Source organism: Drosophila sechellia, chromosome 2R, assembly GCF_004382195.2.
Source record: "Drosophila sechellia strain sech25 chromosome 2R, ASM438219v1, whole genome shotgun sequence".
Lineage (NCBI taxonomy): Eukaryota > Metazoa > Arthropoda > Insecta > Diptera > Drosophilidae > Drosophila > Drosophila sechellia.
Window position 1 is genome coordinate 7269926 of NC_045950.1, and position 25336 is coordinate 7295261.

The 25336-nt window shown below is 40.5% G+C and overlaps 1 protein-coding gene across 2 annotated transcripts in view; it reads right to left on the reverse strand.

Annotated features, from left to right (window-relative positions):
- LOC6608587 (Krueppel-like factor luna) overlaps positions 1-13205 on the reverse strand; it is a 113311-nt gene extending 100106 nt beyond the window's left edge. Inside the window, exons 1-2 of one of the 2 annotated variants that reach the window (XM_002033285.2) lie at positions 12315-13205; positions 6081-6653 (exon numbers count right to left, since the gene is read on the reverse strand). In XM_002033285.2, the coding sequence (XP_002033321.1) occupies positions 6081-6182 (102 nt within the window). In that variant the 5' untranslated portion in view covers positions 6183-6653; positions 12315-13205. Of the gene's footprint in view, positions 1-6080; positions 6654-11959; positions 12289-12314 lie in introns of those variants that run through there. The other variant, XM_032714166.1, reaches the window with a different exon arrangement.
- Positions 13206-25336: the final 12131 nt, after the last annotated feature.

Below are 25336 nucleotides of genomic sequence, written 5' to 3' on the forward strand. Positions count from 1 at the left end.
GGCAATGCGGGTGGTGCGAAAATGGTAGGAAAATGGCGAGGAAACCGAGGAAACAGCCGACAACCGGCAACTCAATTATGCGCAATTTAGACGAGTCCTTGCCAATCTAATTGTAGGCATTGCATTGCAAAAAAAACCAAACGAACACACACGCAAAGTTTACTTTACTGGGGTGGCTGAGGTACACTTCCGCCGTATTTCCGCTTTCCTGCGAATTATGAAACGCCACAACAGCTGTGCAGAATTTTAAACGCAGGCGGGTGGTTTGCCTTCGAAAATAAACTTAGGGAACTGGAAAACTTCAAGGCGGGTCTAATTGTAGGCCAGTGGAGCTCACATGCCACCGGCGATTATGACAATAATTACGGAATCAGAAGGGTTTGGCTACGCAAATGGATGCCAAAGGTTGGGATGGACGACGACGACCTAATCAGCTTAGAAGCATAGAAAGGTAATCCCTGGGGAACCATTACATGCCTGACCATTTTTAATGATTTTTACGCTTTCTGCCCTCCTTTCTATTGCCACTCGCTAAGAAATGGCTGCACTCGAGCGAGAGAAGACTAATCGGAGTTATGCAAGAAAATCCCGAGTACGGAGTTCGGTGCGGAGTCTGCGTTTCTGGGGTTTCGAGTTTTCAGTGTGAGTCTGGTTGGCCCGCCGCAAGTTGCAGCAACTTTTCTGGTTAACTCTGCGTGTGGCACAACTGCAGGATGGCAGTAAGCCAATGTGCCAGTGCAACCGCAAGGCAGTCGAGAAACGAGATGAAACGAGTCGAGACTCTCAGCCAAGAGCCATATCATAAACTTGCACGTAACCAGTGGGAAAGAACCGAGTGCACTGTTGGCCAGATCGAGCAACGAACCGTACCGCGCTGATGCACTGAGCGAAACAACTAACCTTTTTGAAATACCAACGAGGTATCTGAATCATTAATGGTACAACTACCTTTATACGAATCGATAAACACAGAATCTTTCAATCAAAAAAGATGCTTTCTTAATTATACGAATCGTTCAACCTAGAATCTTTCAATCAAAGAAGATGTTTTCCTAATTATCTTCTGTCATGAAAGTCATTTATCAACATTTGAATCTAGTTTAGAAGTTCTTAAAATGTAATATAATATAATACGCTAGACCAATTAAGCTTTTAGAACTTATAGAATTGTATTGGATCTTCCAACACTTTCTTTCCGTGTGCTACAGTGGTTCTGCTGCTGCTCCTGCTGTCGCATAGTTAAATGTGAGCTGTGAGCTATGTGCGCCACATACGAATAGAGGAATATGTACGTACTTACATACATATATGAGCAGCATCTATTGTAGCAGACGCACACTCCGCACTCCGCACTCTTGGGCTCCTAGATAAACATACACTGGCATTCCGCATTCCACATTATAAGCATAAATCCAGAGGGCAACCCACAAAAACTATAAAAGGACTCTTTGGGGTGGGTGCGACTGCGAGAGCGCGCATTTGATGATTAATTGCAGCCCAGATGATAAATGATTGAGGGTAATAGGAGTAGCAAACGTGGTAGCTGCTGCTTAGTCGGATTTTGGGATGTGTTGCGGAAGGGGGGAGTGTGGCGGGGATAGGGGATGGAGCGTGGTGGGTAGGGGGAATTTTAGGGGGAGTGCCGCATGGTGGCAAGTATTTAAGGCTCACGGACGCCTGGGCCGCACGTTCGTCTTGCCCCTCACGTCGAGCATATTTTCAGCAATTGCACGTATTTCGGATTTTCCCATTCCCAGTCCCATCTTCGTCTCCATCGCCCAAATCTTTCACTTCCTTCGCTGGCTTCTTGCGACTCTCTTTTTTTTGCTGGCTCTGCTAAAATAACTGTTTTCCTCATCCCGGCTAGACTTAGATTTGGCTATGCACTGAACGAAAAATGCTCTTAGGTTGCAACAAATGATTATCAAACATAGTGTGATTTGTAAATCAGGCAAATCATTACGCTACTAGTTAATTAGCTCATTTCTGGGAGCTGGTATTTTGCAAATTTCCCTATCATTTCTCTCGGTGTACTCAATAAAGTGGGTGTGTGTGAGTGTGTCACTCCGCCTTTGGCTTATTAGGTGTAAGTCTATGTGTGTTTGTGCATCTGTCTTCATGAATTTCCCAATGGCAGCATCGTTTTCGGGGGCATTTCTTTTTTTTTTGCCATTCCCTCATTTTTGCCACACTTTTTTGCGCGTGTGTGTGTGTACGTGCCATTTCGGGTTTTGTTACGTTTTTGCGTGTGCTAAATGTTAACTGCTGATTGCATATTGTCCGCTGGGGGCGGCAAGGTGGCTGTCGCCGCTGATTTCGCCACTTGTGCGGCGTTTCTGGCCGGGAAAAACAATTGGCAGTGAAATAATGTAATATACGAATGCATCTTTTTTATGTTGCACATACATACTATGCACATACAAAGCGGCTTAATTCGAAATATTTTAAACACATTAAATGGCAACCGCAGTTGGGTAATCGCTTCAAAATGCGGCAAATGTGGCATTGGTGATAAAGCCACATCAATGGACACTGATAACTAAGCGTAAATCCAATCGAATCCGCTTAGACGCTTGAATTAAAACCAATATTCTATAACAACATGTAAATCGCCAAATTCTATAAATGAAATGAAATTAATCGCAAATAGATTGGCAAGAGCTGAATGGCATTCCACACATTTTCACCAGTTTTCACACGCATGGAAACAAAAGGAAAAATATCCATTGAATTCGGGATTTGGTTGTGCTGTTTAAACAGAAATGAAAGAATAACATGCCGAGGAAATCGAAATCAATCTGCAGCATATGAAATAAATTAAGAGTAAAATCCAAATACCATACCATCGGTTCTATTTATTTTTGTTCGCATATTTCTGCTTTCTCTGCGCTTTCAAATTGTTTTGAGTGTGCAGCATATTTTTCCCAGCTTAGATAAACATGCCCGCAGAGCTCAAGAAATAGATACAGATACAAATACGGACACTGGAATACTGGGATACAGCTCCCAGATGCGTATGTAAATTCATAAATAATACATATGCAGATGAGGAATGGTGTTGTTTGCTTTTGCCACTGCCATCAGCGGAGCAATTGTGATCCAGCAGCTGTTCAAATGAGAAGACACAAGTGTTCGACCGACTGACTGAGTGACTGACTGACTGAATGACTGGCAAACCGAATTACGCATCATAACCATAACATAACACAACATAGCAAAACAGTCCCCTCTCCAAAACAATTACAATAAAACAATAAGCAACAGCAAAACGCAGCCGCCGCATCGGAAGCTGGCGGAAGTCAACGGAAATAAACAAAACATCCGCAAGTTCTAATTACAAAAGGCACCAAAACAGCTACAGATACAGATACGAGTGCAGATACAGATACAGATACAATGGGGGTGAAAGGTCGGGGTAGAGAAAGTTTCAATTCGGATTGCGTCTCCTTTCTTTACCCACTCCCCCCCAACCCCTCCCACCTGCCAGTCTCGCCGAAAACTTATATTAAATGCTGCAATTCAAAGTTTTTAACCCCGAATCAAATTTAACCGAAGAAATAAAACGCCTAAATGATTCCGGCATGCTGCAATCAGATTGCGAAATGCTCTTACTGAAATTTAATGCACCATATTATAATTTGATATCAATATAATTAATAATGGGAAAATACTATGATTAATTTAAATATGCATATACCGATGAAAATCTGTGTGTCAAATAAAATAATAAAGTTGAGACTTAAAACAACATAGCATATAATCAATCACATAAATTGAAATTTAAAGGCATTAATCACTTCAATCCTAATGCTTTAACAAAATAAATAAAACTGATTTATGGTAAAATTTATTTGTGCCTAACATTTTAGGACTTTGAACTAACGAAACAAGTTTTAAGTGCAGCGACTAACGAGTATTTAAAATAACTCATAGTTCGGTGAATATCATTCCGTTTTAAGGGTATCCAAAAGCACTCGAATTCAACGAGCGGGCAAAAACCAAAAAACGTCAACCTCCGACGAGTGTCGGCAATACAAAATACGAAAAGTTATGCAAAAATGTGTACTCGAGTTCAATTAAAAGTTTTTAAGTTGTGCAAATGGAACGAGTGCATTGCGTCTTCAACTGCGACTTCCAATTCAGACGGCGAATTCAGAGCTGCAGACTGCGAGTCGCAACTTTGGCTTAATTGCCGTGTGCCCGCCTGGCCAAAAGGAATTTAAATACGTCGAAATTCGTGTAGAACAGAGCTCTGAATTCAGCGCAGACGATAAGATTAGTACGAGTACGGGTTTTTTATTTCTTTATTTGGCTGCATGCGGTAATAATACTCAAGATATTCGTTCGCCAGCAAGCAGTTAAAGTTGAAGGCCAGCTGGAAATCGAAGCGAATCGCTAATTTTAGTTAACCATTCACAGGGGCGGGCATACATTTGAATACTTTGAATTGGCGAATCTTTTTTTTGGCACATTCCGCGAATTGCTGGCTGGCACTAGTTGAGGTTTCAATTGAGGCATGCAGCAAATGAATAAAATAAATCAAACAGCCACACACACTGGTGTTGTGCGTGTGTGTGTAGTGTGTGCGCTAAACAAATAAACTGGAGGTGTGAAAAGTATCTTGAAATTGGTGCGAGCATCAAGCGGTAGCCGAGTGGGTATGGATGGACTCGGATGAGATACAAGATACGAGCTACAAAGTGGGAGGTTGAAGGAGCAGCCGCTGGCGGCGAAGAACCCTCCGCCTTATCGCAGATTTCCCTCGCCGAGTGAATTACGACTTTGCGTTTGATGGGCAAACAAAAAATAAATATAAATAAAAAAAATCAATATAATATAAGTAAGGGAAAGAGAAAGAGAGAGAACGCAGTGAAACTGAAAGCGACACCGAATCCGAAACACAATCTTCTTATGCGTCAGGTTTTTGATAACACCAGACCAACGAGAATACGCCAACGGCATTTCTTAACAATAATACAACGCCGAGCAAAACAACGGCCAACAAAGCTGTCTGCAATCAGCTGGCGGCGGCTTCGATTCGTTTTATCAGAGCGGCCAAAAAAGCCAAAAGAAAATAATAAATAAAATACAAGCCAAACAGAAAGCAGAAATGCTCACAAACAACGCTACACACACACATATGCATATTAAGTGTGCGAAAAAAATTCGCAAAAAGCACAAGTATGTGTGCCATGTATTTAGTATATATATTATGCATGCCCTCAGATGATAACCGCCTCTGGTCGCCGACTGCTGGCGAATTTTACTTATTTATGGGCCGGCATCTATTTACTCGGGGCTCTTCCTCTTGTTCGCTTTTTGCACACATACATATATGTATGTATGTAGTATACATATGTATATAAAGCATGCCATATAACACACAGTTTCGCTTATCAAGAGTTTTATAATTTTTAGCAATTTAATTTTAGACCACGCTCGTTCAGGTAAATTCAAGAGAGTGTGGGACCTTGAAACGATTTCTTTTCATTCACTTTTTATTGGGCAGAGAAACAAACAAAAGATCACGGGCCCCAAAAGCGAATTTTCATGAGTTTATTATAAATTCCCGATCGCATATGTAGTATGTATTACGCAACGCCTTTCAAGGAAGTCCGCCTAAAGTCGCTTAATGCTTCGATAAAATACCAGCGACTGGCCTAAGAAGTTGAGTCTATGATAAATGCCTAAATGCTAAATAAATAACGAACAAACTAAAAGAGGGTGACGTCAACTGGGGGAAAATTATAGAGGAAAGTGGAAAGGGTAGAAATTTGATTTATGTTTATAGACTTAAAAGCCACAAACACAATAGGAATGTCCGAAAACAAAAAAATTATGAAATCGAATAGGGCGCACTACTTATTTTTAGATGAATCCAAAGAGTATGAGTATGAGTATTTAATGAATCGGAAAGTATTCAATGAATAAGACAAAATGCTTTAAGATTTAGTTTGCATTTTGATTAAAGTTCTAAAAGTTCCTGCAAGACATCGTTAATTTTGAGAACAAAGGGTTGTTGGCTAACTTAACTTCCATAATTTATTCACTTCTATTCAGTTCAATTCAACTCAACTCACCTGTTGCCATTGATCCTCAATCGAGGGCTGCGACGAGTAGTAGCCGGTGGTGCAGATCCGCTCCAGCTCGCTGAAGATGTTGCCACTCGGTAGGATATCCATCTTGATATCCTCTTCCTCGCAACGCAGAAACTCTAGGGACTCCGTTTTGAGGCCGTTTTTAAATGTTTCACGAACAGGAACAGTGGTGCCAAGGTGAATGTGCACTCAAACTGTTGGTGGGGCAACAATTTGAGTTGGCTTTTGATGCAATTTTGATTTGATTTTGGCTACGACAATTGATTACTTAGAGCGACAGATATATTTTGATTTATTTTCTTAATTTTGATTTCAGATTGATTTCTGCATCCCGACGATGACCGATGCTGCGGAGGACAGCATTTTAGCACTCGCGATTGGATATTGCCCTATATATGAACAAGATACAACTAATTATCTACACTCTGCACACGCTCGTCATTTATGTGTGGTATTTTTCGGTTTCTTATTCACTTAAAAATTGATTTAACTTCAGCACTTTCATTCAGATTTGTTACATTCCAATTAATTTCGTGACCTGTTGCGTGTTGGTTTCTGCAAATAAAAAAAAAAGTGCAATATATACATTAATCACACTGTTTTCCATAGCTGTGTTGCTTAACCCCAATTATTTTCTAGGCAAATTGCTCCATTTTCGTGGTCCGCCTTTTCCCAAACATTTTCGCCGACTCATCGAGATCGAGAATTAATAATTCTCTTTCATATTTATGTTTTTTTTTTGTTTTTTTTTTTGGAACTATGCAAAGCTTATTTTCCCACCTAGCTGTTGGCTGACTATCCAGCTTGCTCACATTTTCGTATCGGTCTCGGATCGTTTTAGCCAAGCTCAACACTTTTTCACTATCAAAACACAGTTTTGGGTCAGTAACCCCGATTCGAAACACACACACATTTGCATGTACGTATTTATGTATACCCTGTATGCTCTATGGCCATGCAGTCGACGGTGTTGGGTTCGAATTTTATTATTATGATAGTCAACAGGGGCTCGGTTTGAGCCACGGACCAGGGTTTCGGCCTCAGTCAGTGTTTTTCTTTAATTTCTAAGCGTTGTCCCTCACTCCTCTCACTCTTCCTGCCACAAATACATACAAATAATTACGTGTATGTGTGTGTGCTTGTATGTGTGGCGGTGTAAACCCGGTCTGTTGTCGATTTTTACTACCTGTTTCTTGTTGTTGTTGTTGTTTGAGCCGGGCTCTTTCACAACGTTTTCGTGTTAACTGAAAAAGAACCACCAGAGCCGAACCCAAATTCGTTGACCGTCCGTGTGCGCTTTTGACTTCTTTTTCCCCCGTATTATGTTTTTGAACTTGTTCTTTTTTTTTTTGTTTCTTTGGTACAGTTTTGTTTTTGTTGCTGCATGCGGCATTCGGCAGCGGTTTCCCTCTCTTTTTTCTGGCCAACTTAGAACTTTGCAATGCATTTTCTGTTGGCCGTGGTAAAAGCAACTTTCATTACTCAGCCGGCAGTGGGAGAATTATGTGGGGGGGCGGTCGACGAGTGTAGACCTGCACCAAAGGAAAATCTTGGATTTTCCATGATCTCAAAGCCATAAATGAGGCTTTAAATCTTACAATATAACTAAGTTCTAGATAAATGCAAGCAGCAATATCTTTACTCTTATTTTACGGATGCCAAAACTATGCAATTCCGGATGTTGCATCTTCTTTGTGGAACTTCCTTTAAAATTGTTTAGAAGTAGATGCTTATTGTCCTGCCTAATTCATGTTGCATAACTTGTCTATTTTTCCGAGTGTACTTCTCTCCCTTTCACAATCACAGACGATGGGCCACAGTCAATGGCATTTTTATGTTCTTGACTCTGCCCCATGTGTCTCCTCTGTGTGTCTCTGCCATATCATTTCTGTGCTGTCCCGTTCTGTTCTTTTCTTTTCTGGTCTGGTATGTTCTGTTCTGCTCGCTTTGTTGGCTGGCTCCCTGGTCTTTGACAATAAGCATGGCTTATTGATTTTCCAGCAGCATTCGAAGGCATTTTCATCCCGAACCTTTCACACACTTGTCCTGCGCTCTGAACTCTTCCTGTTTTATTGTTAGCCATCCAATCGCCCCCGCTCCGTTCCCCCGTCGGTCGTTTTCATTTTGATTATCGAACATTTTTATCGCTAGACATTTTTACAAGTTTGTATTATATGTATATAAAATGGAGAAAAAGAAACATTAAATAGAATAGGGGTAGCGTATCCGAAACAAAAAGTTATGTCTGGAGTACAGTTGTGGGTCCAGTCCAGGTCGCTTGTGTTTTTTGGCCCTTGTCCAAAGGGTTCGGCTTGGCTTTGGTTTTGGCTGAGCATGAAATGAGCGGATGGCTGGTTCGCATTTCGCAGTTTGCTCGAAACTCGAAACTCGATACGCTTTTCGTATTGAACTTTGAGTTTTGCGTCTGGCCGGAATGGCCGCCGTTTGGTCTAATTAACTGCTAACCCAGTTTCGGGACGCTATCGCCCAAGCGAAATCAAATAAAGGAGCGTGCTACGTACAGCTGCTCATTAAGTTTGCGATACGAAAATCCCCAGCCCACTACCAGACATCGAAAAACAAAAACCCACATAAGCCAGACCTTTGCCTTCCGCCCCAAGGAATCTCTATTGCCTCGCCGCCCAGCTGCATTTATGATTGCAACAACAGCAGCGGCAGCAGCAGCAACATCCATGGCAGACACACGTAAAGATACTTTACTCAAATACCCTTCAATCAACAACTTAACGCGCCACGAGGGCAGACAACCACGTTAACTTCCCCGATATTCTTCCTTCGCCTTCTTCTGCCTACGTGCGTTTTAATTTTAATTTTTTTCATTTTTGTTGCGATGTTGCTGCTGCTGCTGTTGCTGCGTGCCCACTTCAGCGCTCAAGTTGATTTGGATGTGAGTTTGGAGTCGCGTTTGGAGCCACGGTCTCGAGCAGTTTCTTTTTGTTTTGCTTTCCATTTTCGAAACGGAATTTTAAGCGCTAAGAAAGCGCGGGATCCCTAAATGTTGCTGCTGCTGTTGCTGATTGTTGTTGCTGCACATCAGAAACAGAAACAGAACAGAACCACATCGCAACGACCTTAACGGGCAACCAGACTTGCGACTTGGACTTGGATTCACTCAGCCGACAGCAGCAGCAGCAGCAACAATAGATAGTGAAAACGTCATCAGCAGTCCAACGGGTATTTGCCTGCATTTGTGAGACTTTGTAGCTGCTTTTCATCTTCCATTTCTTCGGCTTGGGGACAGGCACACAGAGAGAAAAACTCCAGAGGCATGTGAATAATGTTTTTATTCATTCTTCATTCATTTAACATTTTCCATCCGCTTATCAATTAAATAATAATAACATTATTTCTGTCTTGCCAAAAGCATACAATTTAGACCGCTTTTTGTGCATTCTGTGAATTTTGAAGCATTTTCTTGCCGTGCACAATGACATGGCAACAGCAACACGAACCGAAATGAAATGAATTTCATTCCCCGAACTTGATTTGCCTGCTCCTACGCAAAAGGGGACAAGCTCGCTTTTCTCACATTGTACGATTTCCTGCTCTCGTATTATCTCCCATCCTTCAGCGATCAGTCACCCACATACGAGTGTATGCTCTTAGTTATGTGGCACATAGCATAGCATAGCATAGCATACTCGTAGCATAGCATGGCGCACACAGGCCAGAAACAAATCAACACTTTGTTCATTTCACACGTGAATTGTTGCCGAGCAAAAGCAGGCGGTTTGGAAAGGGGGAAATGTTCATGGCTTGTCTATTTTTATATCGCATTTTGTTTACATTCCAATTCGAGTGGGAATTTTCCTTTAGGAATAGCAGGCACACGCATTCTCAATTAGAAAATCCCATTTCATTTTCTCCTGTTGCGGTTACACGCGGATTGACATTGAAAACATTGAAAACACAGGCAACACAACTTTCAAAACCGAATTCAAGCCCCCTTGCCAGATTGCACATAGAGAAAATTATTTCCAAAACTTATTCTCAATGCTCTTCATTTCAATTAAATGCAAGTTATTAAAGATATTTCGAAAAAGGGAAACTCCAAAATTTCACAACTATAATTTGTTCTTATCAACGCATTACTCATCATATTTTGCTCGACAGCTAGTGTTTATACACAACTAGATTTATTTCAATTTACTTTAGTATTTATTTAAAGCGAGTATTTTTAGAACAAGTTTCCAGATGGAAAATCTCACGTTTTTCTAACTGCAGAGAACACCGTTTTGAAGGGGGGGAAGGGAATATTCAAGAAGGGATGGAGTTCGACATTTTGCTGCGGCTTCTTTGCGGTTGCCGGCAATTAATTCATATTAGGGCAAAAATCTTGCTTTGGATTTGTACCTGTTGGCAGGGTTATGTTGCTGTACGTTATGCCACCGCAAAAGGAAGTTCGGAAATGCTGTCAGGAGATTTTCTTGCCATTTCCCATTTCACACAAATTGACCAGCTGAACAAGAGGCAATCCAAATCCAAGCCGGATGGAAATGGAAATGGAGATGGAAAACTGCTGGAAAGCAGATAAAACAAATGAAGAAGTTCCCTTTCCTTTACTTTCGGTTGGGCCGTTCGCGTCATTTATTTTTAGTTGCCAAACTGCTTGTGTGTTTATAAACAAAGCGTTATTTATGTTCTCTATTTTATTTTCGTACAGCCAAATAAATATTAATAAAGACCGTGGCGCGTATATATCAAGGCGACGGGGGCACTTTATTTTCGGCCGCCCGGCACATGTGGCATCCCCTATAATTGGGTCTGGACCCATAAATATAAGACTAAGTCCTCCGAGAAAACGATCTTTGCGCTGGCGGGAGTGATTTTGAAAACCATTAGCGGGTGCTAACCACATTCCCCATTTCAGTTCATTACCACCAATCTGGTGGAACACTCAGCACTGAGTAATTGGATTACCAAGCGAAGCTATCAGTAAATATTTAGTGTACCAAGAACCCCCAATACAACCTGTGCCACTCCATTCGTGTTGACATTCGATGGAAAGTGTAAGGCGAGACCGGTGCAAGCTGAGCTGAAAGCGATTCGTTTTAATCGCAGAACAAGTGGAATTGCTGTTCAATCTGCCAGCGAAAATATATATCACCATATATAGATTGCCGTATAAATATGTGTTTTCCTAGCTATTCATATTTATACGATTATGGGTGACGGCGGCGCCGGCGAGTCAACCGCATATCAAATCGAATACTATCCAGACAGTGCATGAATCAGATGCAGAATACGTGATCCGATCGATGCAAATGCAAATGTATCGCCAGCTGAAATTACACGCTGTAATAATAGTCACAGTACGAGAATCTGGAACGGAACCGATTAGACGTCTCGATTTTGGCCGCAGTCGAGCGATGAGTGTTGGGAAGTGCAGAGGAAAAATGTCATAAACTCTTTATCACTCGGGTTTTTTGTCCTCAAACAGTACACATAGATTGTTTTTGGCAGGCAAGCACGATAGACTAGAATGTAAAGCATAAAATGCTATTTTTGGGCTATCTATTACTTTATTTCGGTACTACGTCGTTTACTTTAAAGTGATTAAGCTTAGGAAGTCTACAAAAACCAGTTATGTTTACTCATTCAAAAGGTTATTTAAAGCGAATTTAATTTATTTAAAGCAAAGTTGTTTTTTCTTAAAACGAAAAGTAGTGACAAATATTTTTTCAGCCTGACTGTTTACTCTCTGTTTGGATAGAGAATGATTAACGTTTTGAAACACAATTATTTTTTTAATTTTCATAAAATATTAGAAACACAATTTTCAACAACATCTTCATTGCTTGAAAAGCGAGCAAACACTGTGTTTTGTAACTATGGATTACCATTTAATTATTTGAAGTTCACTAATTCGCATCATTTTTTGACAGTTGAGTGATTGAAATAAGATTTTTTTCGCTGTGTTTCGTTCACCAGCTTTTATTACCATGAGTAATTGTGAATTGCCAGGGTGGCGGGGGAGGGGAGGGGTTTGTCGGTTGTTGATGGGGTGGTGGGGGTTGGCTAGTGATTCACTATTCACAACGGACGTGCTAAAATTTACACTTGTCTACAGGATAGCGGTAAATCAAAGCCGCACTTCGCACTCGCCAGTTAATGAGCTTTCAATTTCGGTCTTTGCTTTTATTTGGCTCGCTATTTTCCAACATTTTCTTGCATTTTCCTTTCGGGCCATCGTACCTGGCTAACTTGTTGTTTTTGTTGCTGTTGCTGCTGCTGCTGGTATATCTGCAACACTTGCCACCGTAACTGCAATAATTTTTTCCTTCCTTTTTTGTTGTATTTGCAAACTCGTTTGCACACAAACACACCGACACACTAACACCGACGCGACGCCGGCTAAGGCAATAACAACAACTCAACGAACCAGCATATAGATTAATAATATAAACAACAACGATTGCACACCGATAAGAACTTAGTCGTATACTTTACACAATAATAGCCTGCTGCTGTTGTTGTTGTCGTTGTTTGTTGTTGTTTCAGCGAATTTTTCACGGCTTTAATTGGCACCGATACCGGCGATGCTATTTTTATGTATATTTTCCAATAATTCCGCTGTATTTACAATTGTATCTTGAATTTCACTTATTCCGCCAGCCGGCGCTATTTGTTTGGATTCGTAATTCAGATGGCAGGGTGCGTCGAGGAGGGGGGCGGGGGGCTTTTCTTATGCAGTAGCACTTGTGTTTTCCTAGCTGTTAACAACAACCATCGGTTGGTGTTTTACCAAACTTGTCAGCTTATCAGAGCCGAAGAAGATACACTGCTCGTTTATTTTTTTTATTTCTTCTTTTCTTTTTGTTTACATGCGCTTCTCACACAGATACTCGCGCACACACGAACGCAACCATGGCATATAAACAAATTGGCAATCCGTTGGGTTTCGTATTCGTATCTTTCAGATCGGCGATTTTTGTTATTTTTGGCCAAAATAATTATCTGTGCGAGTGCATAGATTGAACCGATAACTGCGATTGCGACTGCGACTGCGATTTCCCGAATAACCGGCAGAAAAGAGGACGTGAGAAAAACGCGTCTTTCCGCTTCGACTTCTGAAATTTGACTGTTACGCGTCTGTAAAGCGAACTATGTTAGAGCCCCGAATCGCTGAGTTATGTTAACCGCCGTGTTATGCGTCGGGTGCACGATGTTAACGTTATGTTAAGTGCATCTGATGGATTGAGAGATAAGAACTGCAATCGGTGACGATTTAAGTTGACTTTTGTGGCAGCTATTCTTATTAGTACATCGCCGATGCCATTTAACCAAGCTACTGTTATTTACAAATTAAGAAAAATGAACACATATATATGCAATATGCTAACATAATATATGTACTTAGATATACCAGGTACTAAAAATGGTTAACTAATATAACTATTTTTTAAAACACCACATGAAATTTGATTCCGCTTAGTAGAGGATTGTATGTTTAACAATTTTAACAAAGCAATACAAGGGTTATTAAATTTAAATATAAGTTTAAAAGGTTTTAGCGGTTTAGTTTTGTTTATAGAAATGCATTTAACATATTAAATTTAAGCGCAGGAATAAAACTGAAGAAATTATTAACAAAAACTGAAAATTTTTGCTTAAATATTATACTTATTGTTTATCTTAAGGTTTTATAATATTAATAAACAATACGTGTGCTGAATACGTTTTTTGCTGTATTTTTATTTAACAAAAACAATTTATTAAATACTAACAAAGCAACGAAATATATTAAATACAAACGTTGCTTTGGCGCCAACATACATAGATGTAATTTCAAGCAGCCACCGTTAAAACTTGACGAAACTCTGTTAAGCGTGCGCTTCTCTCGGCACGTCTTAACGAAACTGTTGTCGTGAATAAGAAATAACGAAGCCGGCTAAGAGAGCGAGACGCTCTCTTAAACTGGAAATTTAAGGAAAATGTTTACCATAGTTGGTTAGCAAAAAATAAATTAAATAAAATAAATTAAGTGTAAAAGAAACCAACTAAACAAAATAAAATTTGCTTTTAATCAAATACTACACTATTTATTGAGATAAAAAATACATTTGTTTTGACTGTTATACATTTACGATATTGGCTGCTATGTTAGCTAACAGCCATCTAACATTAAATTCTGACTATGGCAATCAATTTTGATCATTTGGCTAATTAGCCAAATCTGGCCAAAAGCCCTGCTAAAATATTTATGCATTTCCTGTGGTGCTCCAATGGTCTCCATATTGCTTCAATAATTGACAATCACATTGCGTATACGCCTGCCAGCAAAATTATGACAAGCGTGTAATGCGCAGGCAGCTGGCAGTTGGCATAATTGCAAATAAACTAGCAACAATAGCCCCCAACCCAAAACAGCAACTAAAACAGAACAACAGTCGAGATTTAATAAGCTGAATTTCTTTGAGTCGAAAAGTTGTAGCTGCTTTTATAGGCGTTAAGAAACGATGTGCGTCCTTCTGATTCAAATCATTACATTATTTTTGTAAGTATTATGAAATATTAAAGCAAAATAAATATTAAATATGTCCTTCTAAGCTATGCATGAAATTTAATTGAAATTTAAAACGAAAATTGTAAGGCTCACATATCCTTAAAATACCTTATGGTGTCCATATCATCATTAATCATTTTTTCAAAAATAATTAGTTTATTATAAATTGTAGATGTATGTGATTTATTAACTTATAAGTAGGTAATAATGTTATTAGTTTTATTTTATGTTCCTTTAAAGTAAATTCTGCACTATTACTATAATTGTATATAATATAAATTTAAAAAAAACTTAATTTCATAGCGATGTTATGGTAAATGGAATTTGTTAAGAGTTAATCTCACGTTGAGGTTGCTTATACGGAATATTGACTGTACCTAAGCACATGTGCATAGATATCCCCCCTTCGAGATTATGAGGCGGCAAAGGTGCGTTGACAATTTGACATCTTGCCCTTCGTTTGGCTCCCTTCTCAGTTCTCGGCTCGGAATCAGTGTTCCCATTTCCCCCTGGTTTTCAGTCCCGTCCCCAGTGCTCAGGCCCCGGTTCTCGGGTTTCCAACAGCCGACGGCAGGCGGAAGTCACACAAATCCGTAAATGGCTCAGTTTATGCCACCAAAAGCTCTGGCCGAAGTTCGGGCCAAGTTAGGAGAGGTAAATTGTCCATTATTGGTGGTGGGCTGCGGGAACGGCCGGAACGGTGGGGTCCAGTGCAATCGTTATTAATATTGATTGGAGCATAAACTGGCGACGGGACTCAGATTCGAGCGGCATCTCCAACGCATACAGACCGAAATGTTGTCGATTAATTGCGATTATGTAAATGTTAATGTAAAGCGCGTTACAATTTATTATGTTTGCTGGGAGGCTTGCATGTAAAGTGCCCTTAGCCAAATACACATGTGCATGCTAATGTGCGTATCCGTTAGGTTGCCAAGTTTGGCTTATTGATTTAGTAGACGCTGCAAATTGCGCCTTGATAGCGTCTAATGTGACGTTTGTGCAATTGTAATGGAAATTTATGTTTGTCGGTCTATGTATGTTTGCCCGTTTCCAGGATGGACCCCCTCGCACTTGTAGGGCTCGCCGGTCCACCTGGCCTTAATTACAGGTGTGCCTGTGTCTGTGGCTGTTACTGTGGCTGCCCACCTTGGGCCACTGCATTTTGAGCACTCTCTGGAGTTTCGGGGGAAACAATTACGGTGGCCAACTTGCAGATTAAGTGCAGTCGAGGGACACATAAGCTCGGAATAGGGAATAGCTACAGTACCGATCGGGAACTAAATATGTCAATTGAAAATTAGTTTCAACTTTCTGTAGTTTTAATGGATTAGTATATATTAATGTATAAAGAAATTATAGTGACATATATAAGGCAAAAATCAAATAAAATCCTCTAAGGCAGAAGGAAAATAGTTGACAAATGGATTATCGACAAGTAGACCCTGAGAAAGTAAAAAGCCACGTCTGCTTGTACATCATCTACCAATTTGTGACTCCAACGAGGCGCTTGTCCATATTAGCCATCAATAACAGCACTTTAAGTACGTATCTCACAGATACAGACTGCTGGAAGCCACCTACTCAACTGGCAAACTGGTAAACTGGCGACCGGCAACTGGCGACCGTCTTCGACCGACTGTGCCATTAAGGAAATCATAAAGTGCATAAAATCACAAAGCAAATTGCTCAAAAAACAGGCACAATATGCGCTCGCAGTCGGAATCGCCAAGCAGACCGAAGACGACACTTTCCAGCTTAAGCCAATGGCCAAAACCAAACGAAGCCAGCAGCAGCAGCAGGTTGTGGGGGCCATGGTTAATGCTACTCTTCTGGCCGCCGACGTCGCTGCCAAAGCGAAAATATTTTGATGTATTCATGGAAACATTTTATGCATGTTAAGTAACAGACAAATCGACGGAAACTTATGCTACGCAGGGTTTTTTCGGCTAGCGGGGGTGGCGGGGAGGCCCATTCGGGTGATTAATAATTTACGTGGTAATATTTCTGTTGCCTGTTACCCCCCGAAAAAATGAAATAGCAACAAAAGGCAGGAACGAGGTACAGTGGGAGCACAGTAAGCTGATCTGACTTGGTGGAATATTATAAAAAAATAAAAATATATGATCATATATAAACAGTCTGTTCAATATCTTTATAATGTAAATTGATGGTTACAAGATTATCTACCGCAAATCTCGAAGTTAATTACATGACCATCCTAAAAATGTCAAAATGCGAAAAAACCATTTAATGTTTTATAAGTTTATTGTTTATGATTTAGTAATCTAACGAAGCCTGAAATTTATTAGGCAATAATTTGAATTTATAAAAATAATGTTATAAGAAAACTTTACTATCCAAATAAAACTGTGTTCGAAGATCACATAATGGGTTTTTCCTGTCTGCCAGGCGCATTAAAGGTGGAAAATTGGCCAAGAAGCCGAAAGAGATGGGGCGCTGTGTGCGTGAGTGAGAGAAAGAAAGGGAAAGAAAGGGAAGGAGAGACATAAGGAGACAAGGCAGACGCATATGAATTGGAAACTAATCGTGGAATATGAGAATGATTATTATGCACATCACACTAATCATTATCTCTGTCATGGACAGTCGGGGGATTCGCTACTTCTTGAGCAGAGGGTGGAAAACCCAAAGAAAATCCATAAGGAAAACGTTAGAAAGAGACGGCTAGCGGCAACGAGACAGAGACAAAGCGAGAGTTAACATGTGTGGCTCATAAAAATCTGTTGATATTCATTGCATGTCGCCAGAAGAACCTCACACCATCTACTTTTTTTTCTTGGTGGGCGAGGTAAACTTTCCCGGCTTAGCTTTCGGCTTAAAGCACATACTTTGCTTGATTTCTTTCGGGTCTCCCCCTTAATGGCCAAAACAAATGAACATGGCAAGGCATTCATTAATTAACTGCTTTGTCATCGCAGCCAGCACGCGCTTTAGGGCCGAAATTAATTTAATTTCTGGCAAATATAAACACTTGCCATCCACTTAGCTGCAGTTCATTGCGTCGAGCAAACAGACAGCGGCACAAGTTTCCAAGATGAAAAACTTCTTTCAACCAACTTTCAGCCAACTTTTAGCCGTCTCTGTTTGCACGTCTTTGACAATTTCAAATTGTCGAGCATGCAAATAGGCGCAGCAGCAACAATAAACCATGCGAATCACATGAGCAAAGTAGAGGGTTAAGATACAAACAGAATAAATGACAAGTTCCACAAACTCCGAGGATGATGATTACGCACTGAGGGCGGTGGGGAAGTGGCAGTTGGCTGCCAATAAAGAGCTAAAAATAAGTTATACGCACGCCGTTTCGCATATCAAAGAGATAACAACCGCGATAGCGATTCTGGAAAAACTGACCAGCGCAATTCGCACAGAAGATATCAAATCAAAAAGCTATTGAAAAGATTATTGAGGTAACATAAATCTAGAATCAAGTCTATACTTTGCGTGCCTAAATGCGACTTTATAAAGAGTTAACACATTTATAGCAGATTAAGTATTAGGCTAATCTATAAGCATTATTTAATTTGTTAAGCTTGCTGCTTTTAAAACAGAAAAGTATTAACTAGAAGGCTATGAAATACTTTGCAAATAGAATCACTTCCATGACACATTGTATTGAAACATGCATTTATATTCGGCGTCAATTATGTTGTACAAATTATTTTGAACAAATGGGCCAAGATAAGCTCAAATCAGCGCAACAAAATGTGTGAATTTCAGCGAAACTTTTGCCAATTTTATAGACTTTTTTTACAACCGCAGAGCAGTGCATTTAATTATGAAAGCCAATTGATTTATATGGATATCGTTTTCATCTCCGGACTCATTCAGTGCGATCGCTGAGGGAAAAAGCTTGTAGTAGAGCGGCTTAATGCAGATTAACCCGGCCATTAATTTGCCGGCCAGCAATTAACGAGCAGTTGGCTTAGAAGAGAGCTGTGTAATCCTCGATTTCACGCCACGTTAGATTAATTAACTTTTTCATAAATAATGGCGAATGCAATTTAATTAAAAGCAAACATTTTTTTACTATTATTTGCCGACGTTTGTGCCGCTGTAAAGCGGAAAGCTATTAAAATTGTGTCATCGCGCATTTAATACATTTTGAAATAAATTCGCATAATTATCGCTGGCGGCCTAGGTCGGCTAGTGGGATTTGTGTTGCAATTTGCACTTTTCAACTGCCCCAAAGATACGCCAACGAAATGCTTATTAAAGTATCAAAAACAAATACCAGAAAGCTGTCACCAATCCCGCCCCACAGAAAACATGCCCACTTTGCCGCAGAATTTGCATATTTGTCTCCGGCGGCGGTCGTCATTTTAATAAAAATGTTTGTATAATTTCAGGTCGTGGGATGCGGCCGCTGCTTGCTTATAACATTAATTTTAAATTAAACAATTTTAATTATGATTCAATAATCAACAAACACACTGCAGCTTCGTCAATGTTGTCGCAGACTTTCAACAATGCAAATATTGGTTTACGGCCATAAAGGCCCAGCGACCAACCCATTAATCCAACTCAGCTCGACTATTGCAAATTGTTTTAATAGCCGCCTTTTCTTTTATGTTTGCAAAAAGAATGTATTACCATAATGTTGCCGCTTTATGTTTCATCTGGTACCACTTAACTTTGCCTCTGCTAATTCAATTAAACCGAGACTTTAAAAACTTGAATAGCTTGTAAAATGCCACAAAAAATTCAGTACTTCCTTCATTGAGTTAGTACCAATATCAATGCTAATTCAATTCACAGATGCTCTTGTTTGCACCAAAAATTAATATAACTACAATGCAAAAAATTGATTTGTTTACATGGCTTATAATATAAATTAAAATTTATAGAAAAATCTTTATTTTTTCATGTGATGATTATGTTCCTTAATCAAAACTTGCTGAATTTCTTTATGTGCAGAAATATTTTCGATGGTAATTGAATTAACTCTTAATTTGGCAATTTGCCTGTGTGGTCATAAAATTTAAAGAGAACATTAATTGTCTAATTGAAAAAACGGTTTCGCTGCATAAATTGCTCAACAACTTGCTCATTTTTCTCATGATTATTTTAGTTATGGCAATCATTTGTTAAAGCTAGTTACTATGCCTTTTGGGGCGACTTACTAAGGGTATGTTTCCCTAGTCATATGCAACTGATATTAATTAAATATTCAGTGCTTAATCACTTTCAACAAGTTAAATGTTGATTTTTGCCCAGAGCCCTCTGTGACTTTATTCAATTAGCGTTTGTTAACTCCCGTTCCCGAACTTCTCCAGATTTTTTGCCGATCTTTTTCGACGCCGGCGGGCACATCATTACATATGCCACGCCCACCTCGCCAATGCCCGCCCCAAGCTTTATGGTTGGTGTACGTACAATTTATTTACACGCATAATTTAAAAACCTTTTGCGCTTTGCTTAATGGCCATTCATTTATTGCACACATACACACGCACACACTCGCGGGGTGACACTTGCATTATTGAATCTGCCACGCCCACCAAAAAGGCGGAGGCCCATAATGGGCTGATTTCGTTAGTTGACAGCCACATGTTTGTGGTACTCGTTAAGCTGAAAACAGGCCTTTTCAAGGGGTTTTGGGGTATATTTTAAATTATAAGTATCTATGCACATGAAGCTTTTCATATAAAATCGCTTAAATCATTTAAAAATACGTTATAAATAAACATTACATTAAATAATGAAATCAATTGAAAGTACGAAAGTGACACATGAACAATAATTTAGGAATGTACACAATTCACACTCAAAAAATTTAGAATTTAAATGAAAGGCTATTAAGTACAAAATAAGCGTATAAAATATGTCCAATTATTAAAATATTAAAACAAAATATCAAATATCAAGGCCGCAACCTTTGTTTAAATCCTTCAATTGCGAAACAGTTTGTTATTTGTGCTGGACATTAATTGGCTGTTCGATGAAAGGTAATTGAAGCAAATCCACATTATTGTCCTGAGTTATCAATATGCCAGCAAATTAATTATGATGTGTTAGGCAGATCAACGACATTCATGCTGAGAGCCAAGTTGCAGTAAGTGAAATTCGTTTCGCTCGCTTGCCAAAGTTAAACGCACTCACTTAACCCGCACCATTCAGCTTTAGTCACCTGAATTTGATTCGATTTTGTCATCTGCCCGGGCAACAACACATATATGTATTACACATACAAACATATATATGGCCATATCTATATGGCCAACTACACCGATTCCTGGCCTTTTGTACTGGCCCCTTTCGCCTGCGGCAATGCTTCCTGTCTGATGTTGCACGAGTAGATGTTGCCGCTGTTGCTGTTGCTGCTGTTGTTTCTGCTTGTGTGTCTTGAGTTGGCAGGCCACGTTCTGGTTTCGGTTGCGGTTTCGGTTTGCTGGCTGCGATGGGCGCCTGTTGACGCTTTCGGCTGCCAGACATGGGTATCAGCCAGGTACCGACTTGGCTCTCCAGTTTATGGCCGTTTACATGCTCACCGCCCGTTTCTCATATCACTTTATTTTGCCAGCGGAATTCGCACGCAACTCCCTCGATAATGATGCTCAAGAATTTTTAATAAAAAACTGCCAGCCAAGCAGGAGGAGTTTTGCTCGTGTTTTTGCTGCGAGACTGATGAAGGCAATTGAAAGGACCTTAATGACAGGCAGCCTTTGTGGGTTAAGCAATATATTAATCAGCATATTAATTATGCAGCAAGGTAGTTTTGCGAGTGCGGGCGGGCATGGCCAGTGTCGAAGGTCAACGAACTGCAGCGGCCACATGCATTGTTGGGGCATATAAATTGTTTAACCAACTTTACAGACAACATCCGTTGGGCCAGAATGGCCCGAAGGCGATGGGAATTCGAGTACCAGGCTGCCAGCCAGCCAGCCAGTCAGCCATGTGACAGGCAGTCGGTCATTATTTCGCACTTTTGTTGCCGCTGCGGAAATTTCACAGCAAGAGGCAGCAGCAAACATGCGACACGTGCAACACCGGAAGTCGGGAGTCTGGGTGATACAGTGTGCCATAACAATAATGCCAAAACAAAGATAGAGTCCCTGCCAGAGGAGCATTCTGGGCGAAAAGTGTGCGGGAGTCGGGTGGAAAAGATGCACAAGTCGGTGCCAGACAAAATGGAATTTTAATGATATGAGAAGGCGCGCCTTCTGAATATTTTTGCAGGTGAAGCTGCTTACCAGCCAACTACTTTGGATCCCCTCCGCCAAACAGCCCCAAACTCTTACCCTTTGAACCCGCGTAGTACAACCGGCACTTGAACTACGCCGCTTACTACGCTCTTGGCGCTCTTTTCAGTTTGTTTTTGCTGCTTTATTGTGCCCGTTTTTCATTTTTTTTTGTCCTGGCTCTGGCGCAGGCGAGTTGGCCCAAAAGAGCGCAAGAGAACCGCTAAGAGCGCATTTCCGTTTGGCAAGCCGGTAAAAATAGAAAAAAGAAGTAGTTTGAACACAGTTTGTATGAAAGTATGCTGCTTCACTGGAAATTCAATGCACTTTATATTTCAGAAATAGGAAGCTAACCAATTAATTTGTTTATTTTGGTATTAAATAAACTTACACTTTTCAAAATAGTTCATGCAAAGCACTTGGCGTTTTGGTGGTAGTATTTGCATAGTTCAGGTGCTTTTTGTATTTTAAAACATTTTGAAACCCCTTTTACATATCACAAGCACAAAGGCGCACTCACACCACCGCAAACGGCAAGCGCCATGTGCGCCTGGCGGTATGCAATAGTTTCTGTTTCTCTTTCGTTTCCGCAAATGACAGCGAGTGTTAACAGAGTCCGTGCGCGTATGGTAGTGTGCGTTTGCGGACGCGTGTGTGTGTGTGTATGTGTGTGTGCGTGTTAGCCGACAAAGTGCAACACACAGCGCAATGACCGACGTACTCGAGCGTTGACTCGTTTCTGCGACAACTTTTCTCGCTCCTCGCCGATGGGAATAATGATCTCAGCGTAATGACGATTTTTAGCAGCCAGTAAGCTTGTTGATGCTGTGCCGATGACGTTGCGAACTCGCCCTCTCTCGCTCTCTCTGGGGCTCTCGCTCTCTCTTTCCCACTCTCTCTCGGCCATTTTGCGGAAGTTTCAACTCACCGCAAAACGCTCCAAAATGAGCAGCCAAATTGCGAGTTCCTTCCTTAATTGCGCACTCGTATCGTTCATTTGTATTTGTATTTCCTCCCTTCAGCATTTTCTCTTCGGCCATATAACAGTTTTCTCTTATACTTTCGCTTCGGTTTATAGCACGCACTTTCCCGGTGACGTCACGGAGGCTTTCCCAACGCTTTTTCCATAGAATCAGTTGTTGTTTGGGCTGCACAAGCCGGCAATGTAAACAAAACATAAAATATATGAATGGGTGAGTGAGTTGTGCGGGTGTCTGGGTTGTTCGACTGCTTCGGATGAGTGGGTGGCTGTTTTGGGTGGAAATTCGGTGACCCCGATGCACTGGTGTTGGTGCAAATTCGGCAATGCGTGTGCGCTGCGCCTGATGAATGAAAAGTTCGAGTGGCCGCGTGGAAAGCGGGAAAACATCTGAGCGTCAGCTGCACGGACATATGTTTGAAATTATTCCTGTGGAAGCTGAAAATGATTTTGAATATTAAGTAAATCGATACGAAATGTGTTAAAATTTGTAACGTTTGGAGTATTAATGTTGATTAAATGTATTTGTAGGTATTATAATCACTGAAGCGGCAACTGCCTTACAATGTTCTTAAAGAATTTAAAGTACTTAATGATAACATTGATCATTTAATACATTAATCAATTAATTGATCGCTAACATGTTAACAATTACGTGTACTTGGAACATTACTTTCATTGTTTTTGATAAGCTTGGTTGTTTCGTTGACCTGTTTAATAAAAATGATATCTTAATCAAATCCATGATAAATTAAGTTAGCCATTTGGTATATTGCTTGTTACATTTAATTAAAGTACCTAAGTAAATCAAACAATTTTCAAAGAGTTACGAACAGCTGCCCCTATTTCATTTTTTTTTTTATATTTGAATGTCCCACCAATCGATTCAATTTGAAGCCAATCCGTGATGCGGAAAGCGCAGAGTGTCCTGTATTAAATTCAGCCTTGCAGACAAATGCAAAAACCATCGACAGGCCGTGTCAGAAAACACACGAAAATCGAGTGAGCCCCAGAGCAATCGCATTTTAATTTGAATTCTTTCTGGTGAGGCCCTTACAAAGCCCCATGCGATGTGCACGACCAAAAAATGAACTTAAGTTTCGGCCAAGAATCTTGTTGAAGAATTTCTATTTGAGCATTTGTCATGTCTTCGCCTTAGTCTATAAAATATATTGTCGGTGGATGGGGACGCGGGGTGTGTGCAAATATGCGAAAGCTAAATGTCAGAGTCAACCCTTTCGCAGGCCATTCTGCCTGCTTTTTTTCAGCCTTTTCTGGCCGGTGTTGCCGCCTTGGCCCCTTTTTTGGGTGGAAAGGAAAGTTTTTATCTTAAGCTGCGCTGACAGGCAGCAAAGCGGCAAGCGAGGCAACACAAGTATAAGCCGGACAAAAGAGCCAGGGGAGTGCGGGTGGGCTGGCCGAACGGAAAATGGGAAATGGAAAATGGGCAGGGGAAAGACGAGGCGGGGGGCAATGGCAAACGTCAAGTTATAGAAAATGCTAGTGCCTGCACAATAAGAAAAGTGTCATCCGAATGCTAATCAATAGAATGATGCTTAGGAGCCTCCACAAATTTTAAGGACCTCTTTAAAGGACACAAAACAAAAAGACATACAAATGTTTACTATACAAGCATATTTATAATATAATTTGTGCAAATTTTAATTGCTTAAAACAACTAAATATACATATATAGTCTTTCAAATTTTTAAATAATTTATTCAATTAAACAAGGTCGTTTTGTATCTTTTCACAAGTATCTGAGTTAGAAATAGATTCATTCATTTTGCTTATGCAAGCTAAGGATTTAGCTTTTTGTCAAAGTGCAGAAAAGGGGAATGAAACTGGTCTTAGAGGAAGAAAAAATTAAAGGACATGCTGAACGCATTCCTTGGGACACGGGCTGACAGTGAGTGATTTGACCATACCCTCATTTGCGTGCAGCAAGGACCAAGATCCGAGCTCTGGGTTCCGGGGTTCCGAGTACCGAGATCCAGGCACCAATGGATTAATGTGCAAGGACGCGACTCGTCAGGCAGGCCAAGAAAATTACGTCAAGCTACGCAATGGGTCCGTCCCTTCCCCACTGGCCCACCACCCCTCAACCTAACCAAATCCAACCCAGCCCAGCACACAACCCAAACCATTTTCCTTTTGGAAATCTGATGATGAGCGCCGACTGCTGCGGGCGGGCGACTCAAAATGGGAGTGACTCATTTACGCGCTGCACTCGAGTTTCAACCGGCAGCCGGCGAAGGAAAAGCGGAACTCCGAGAACTTTTCCAAGCTATTTCTGCGCCCAAATGACAGCGAAATGTAATAATGAAAAACTTTTTCTTTGTCAACTTGATGAGTATGAAATTTTTCACAAAAAAAAGAAAAAAAAAAAAGATTAAATAAAATAAAAGACGAGCGGCAAAGGAAAGGGTTGAGCTTGGGTGGCAGGGCGGCGAGCTAGAAATATGAAACGTCAGGACTGGTCCTTAGTCCTTGGTTGGCCTTCGAGATTAGTTATGGCAAAGGAATT